The 4508-nt window shown below is 40.5% G+C and overlaps 1 protein-coding gene across 1 annotated transcript in view; it reads right to left on the bottom strand.

Moving 5' to 3' along the window:
• The window catches only part of LOC308088066 (T-box transcription factor TBX5-A-like), a gene marked incomplete at both ends in the record, with an annotated part of 10301 nt that extends 7460 nt beyond the window's left edge, over positions 1–2841 (bottom strand). Inside the window, 4 exons of the mRNA XM_080432416.1 lie at positions 136–283; positions 1816–1935; positions 2139–2233; positions 2698–2841. Of these exons, the coding sequence (XP_080288542.1) occupies positions 136–283; positions 1816–1935; positions 2139–2233; positions 2698–2841 (507 nt within the window). The remainder of the gene's footprint in view (positions 1–135; positions 284–1815; positions 1936–2138; positions 2234–2697) is intronic.
• Between the last annotated feature and the right edge of the window lie 1667 nt (positions 2842–4508).

The following is a 4508-nucleotide window of genomic DNA, read 5'->3' on the forward strand; positions in this document are numbered from 1 at the left end:
CCTGTAAAATGTTGCATTATTTTTTCATTTTTTTTAATGTTTTGGCATTCACTCGTGACCCATAAAAATGTGTCCGCGACCCACAAATGGGTCCCAACCCACTGTTTGTTGTTCTTCATAGGAAGAAAAACTCACATGTCCGAATGGGTCCAAGTGGTTGTTGGTGAGTTTGAGCTTCTGGAAAGTGACGAGCTGGCGGCTCCAGTGTGCGCCTGTAGCGGGAGAGTCTGGATGGACGTACAGCCTCCCAGGCATCGCAGGCTCTGCCTTTCCCGATATCGACCTATATGGCCACAACATGCAACACAACGGAAACTGTGTCTCAGTCGTCCCCAGACTGACCCTATAAGCCTATACTCTATAGTGCACTAAACTCCAGCGGTGCTCAAGCAGAAGGCCGCCGGCAGCAGAATAATAGACAGCTGCATAATGCATGCTTCACTGTAGTTTAGCAGCAGAGAATTAGATCGGTCCATATCTGAACAACACCCATCAAAATAACTCTCTCTAAATTGTTAAAACAGCCAGTCTCGAAGAATGATGCAGGGCCACGTTGTAGCGGTGGCCGGTGGCATAATAAACGCGCAGGACTATATTTTATAGCTATAATGAAGTGGGCACAACTCAGAGAAGTGTTAAAATCTGTCTATTTGACCTGCATGTCGTCGTATTTGGAAGGAGTGACTTTAATTGGCAATCAAACAAAGCATACTAACCAAAATCATTAGCTATAGGCCTACTGTCAAATATAGTCTTATTTTATCGTCTGCGCATAGCCTATACTTGCTACCAAGTAACTACCTATTAATGTCAGAGGAGCTCCATCAGAAATGGAAATGATAGCCCTTTAAAATTACGCAGTGACTTGGGTTTCTGTCAAAACGTTTTGAGCGCTTGAATGACGCTTTAACGTGGGACTATATCTGTCAACAACAATTTCGTATAAAGCTCCTCGCCGGTTAGTGTTTCTGACTGAGACCCGACCCACAGTGGAAAATTGGTCTGATGATGATTAATCTCGGTGCTGGTGTGAGGATTCCTTTCAGATTGAACGCACACTTGACTTGAATGAGATGGTTGCATCTCATCTGTCCGCCTCGTGAACCCTTTGCTTTTACGCTGAGATTGAACTCGCGGGCAGAAGGGAAACAGGTCATCGCTAGCCTACTACTATTCAGTGGTGGAAAAAGTATTCACATTTTTTACTTAAGTAAAAGTATCAATACTGCAATGTAGAAATACTCTAAAAGTAAAGTCCGGAATTAAAGACAAGACATAAGACATAAGACAAGTATTGGTATCAAAATGTACTTAAAGTACCGAAAGTAGAACACCATACTCATTATGCAGAAGGTTCCATTTCACATGTTTTCAAATGTATAAAATGTATACAAATCTTTTGAAAATAGCAGATCTACAAGCTCACAATGAGCTTGCATTGAAAAGAAAATCGTATTGAAAAGTATTGCAAATTCAATACTCCATTAAAGTAAAAATACCTCAAAATGGTACAGTACAGTACTTGAGTAAATGTACTTAGTTACTTTACACCACTGCACCTATTAAACTTACACTGCAATAGGCTAGAGAGCAAATCCGATTAAATAATAATAACAAACAGAGAGATAACAGAAAACAGAGAGAAATCTGTAATTTGTTTAAATGTAGGCTTATAGTTATAACCTATGATGACCCATGGATGGTTTTCTGCAGCAGAGCAATGCAATTTCACATTGTGGCTCTAAAGAGTGGCTATTTATAATTTGGCATGTTTGACACAGGGCTAGCTGCAATATTGTCATAACGGCTACTAACCATTTATTGTCTCCAAATTTGTAGCGGTGGTCGTCAAAAGGTACAACGTCCATGAGAAGAATGTACTTGGTTTTTGCGTTGAGACCCGTGACCTTCACCTTGTAGCCTGGGAACATCCTCCTATATGGGGATCATGGTAAAATGCGAATGTTAATTAATTACTCATGAATAGGACGCACCCTGGAAGAAATATAGGATATCGACGATACATTCAAAGACTAATGCGAAATGAGTTTATTAGGCTATATATATAAACCAAAATCAACCAGAATAATGATCAAATTAAAGTAGGACATTTGTCTAATCGATTGTAAATTATATACCTTCCAGCCTTGGTGATGATCATTTCAGTTCCGACTTCGTCAAACTTCGTCCAAAGTTCCCTTTCATGAAGGAAAACTTTGATTCCTTCCATTCCCTGTAAAATAGGCACATCAGTTCTTGTTGAAGTAAGACATTATATAACACATGGGCGATAGGCACACCTATAAGATACATTAAATTGAAATACATTTTAAAAAGAAAAAGTACGGAAAGTCGAATTATGATCACTTCACGTGATTTGTATTTGTATATATTGTATTGTATTTGGATGTATGAACGTGGGAGAAAATAGTCTTCAGTGACTATGGATAACAGTGGTTCTCAAAGTGGGGTCCAGGGACCCCCGGGGTCATTGAGGGGGGTTCCTGGGGGTCCCCAGAAAAATGAGTGAATATCATCAAATAAGTATTAACCACTTTAACCCTATACAGGCTACATTGGCTATTTGAAAATAGCTGATCTACAAGCTCACAACACATTGCAACTCGCATCGTGAAGATCTGCTTTTATTTATCTTGAAAAATGTGATGTTAAGCGCGATGTTAAAATAGCCTATACCTGGTTCTGGTTGCAGGTGGTCTGTGGTGATGTTGGTGAGCTCAGGGCCTTGCTCTGGTTCTCTGCTTTCTTTTCCTTTGGGGAATCCATGGAGTCGGTGTCCGGGCGCTCTGGAAGGCCGAATGGATCCCCGCCGTTAGCCATGTCGCTGACACAGCCTTGCACACGCACACGCACACGCACACCCACACGCACACGCGCGCACGCACGCACACACACACACACACACACACACACACACACACACACACACACACACACACACACACACACACACACACACACACACACACACACACACACACACAGTACACAATAAGTTAAATGTTATTTTATAGAGCAATAGAATGTTGGAATTGAATAGCCATGGTTGTTGCTGCATTCTCCCACGTTCGTTGGAACATTAATCGTATGGTAGGATATATAGGTCAGGACATCCATTTTGAGGCCCGAGGTTCAGCTTTGGTGACCTGGGTTAAGGAAAGAAAGACCATAACTCAGCTAAAGGCTGTAACTTCTTTTTTATGATTTAATTTAAACTGAAATAAAAGCTGTACACTTAAGCTATTAATATATTTGATATTTGTAGTGTCAACAGTGATGCTGTGGTGCTGAATCGTTTAATGCATGTCTGTCTAGCCTAAATTATTCTTCGAGATTTATCGATGCATTGTTATTAGCCTGTTATAGCTGCACAAATGTGTTTACATTATTATTATTCTACACTGTGTGCACACGTGCACTTTTAGTGATAAACAACGTCATGTAGGCTAGTTGTTTTTTAAACTGATTCACAAAAAAACAAATATATATACAAATAATAATAAATATAGCCTATGATCTGTCATTAAAAAAATCCAATAACTTAACAGGCTGAACACAGTTATTTTATTATTCCAATATAGTAATATAAATAGACATTTAATGCGCTGTGATCAGATTCAGTGTTATATTTTCAGCATACATTTTTTAAAGTTTTTAGGTTATATATAGGTTATATTCCTATATATACGTATACTGGCTACACTACACGTTATTCATAGATTTTCCACAGTTTTTGTGTCCACGGTTGACATATTCTGAGCATTTCTATATTAGCTCTTAAATTGGAAACATCCTTGCAAACAGTCTTTCACTGCTGTTCTCTTCTCCTTGTAACTGCATATTTGTTCGGGGTCGTCACTCGTCACCACATGGCCTATTACCTCAAACACGCTGTTCTGTTCTCCCTGGAGAAGGCACGGTCATCCTCTGGTGAGTGTGTGTGCTCAGTATAGGGCGAATGGGTGCTTTTAATATCCGCTCTTAAAAAATGTATCAAAAACTCCAACTCATCCACAGTTTTCTTTCAAAACGAACATGCCACGCTCTCTATCCGCTGGTGATGGTGAATGTCATCAGTTGCTGTCCGGCTCGTGTAGCGAGGCTACACTCCAGCCCTACACCCCGACCCTCCTCCTGGTGTGTTGTGTTGGAAAGCTGCAGGCTAATAGTAGATTCTTGCACATCAATCAGCTATGTTTTTGGTCATTTATTTCAGCCCATTCTTTATCTTCGCAGACTCAGCGCCATGCAGTCCTAATCTGAACTCCACTCATCAAATTCTTTATTAAGAATGGAAGTCAATTCCCACTTCCCCGTGAAATACACCCCTCCCTCTTTCTCCTATCACTCTCTCCTTATAGGTCTAAACACAGGACATTCATATCAGACATAACTAGGATACTGGCCAATCATCATCACACAGAAGAGGACGCTCGCACTCTCACGCGCAAACACAATCTAAGCGATGGGGAGTTGAGTCGCGCAGA

The sequence above is a fragment of the Gymnoscopelus braueri genome (assembly GCF_963280865.1).
Source record: "Gymnoscopelus braueri genome assembly, chromosome: 7".
In the NCBI taxonomy this organism is placed as follows: domain Eukaryota; kingdom Metazoa; phylum Chordata; class Actinopteri; order Myctophiformes; family Myctophidae; genus Gymnoscopelus; species Gymnoscopelus braueri.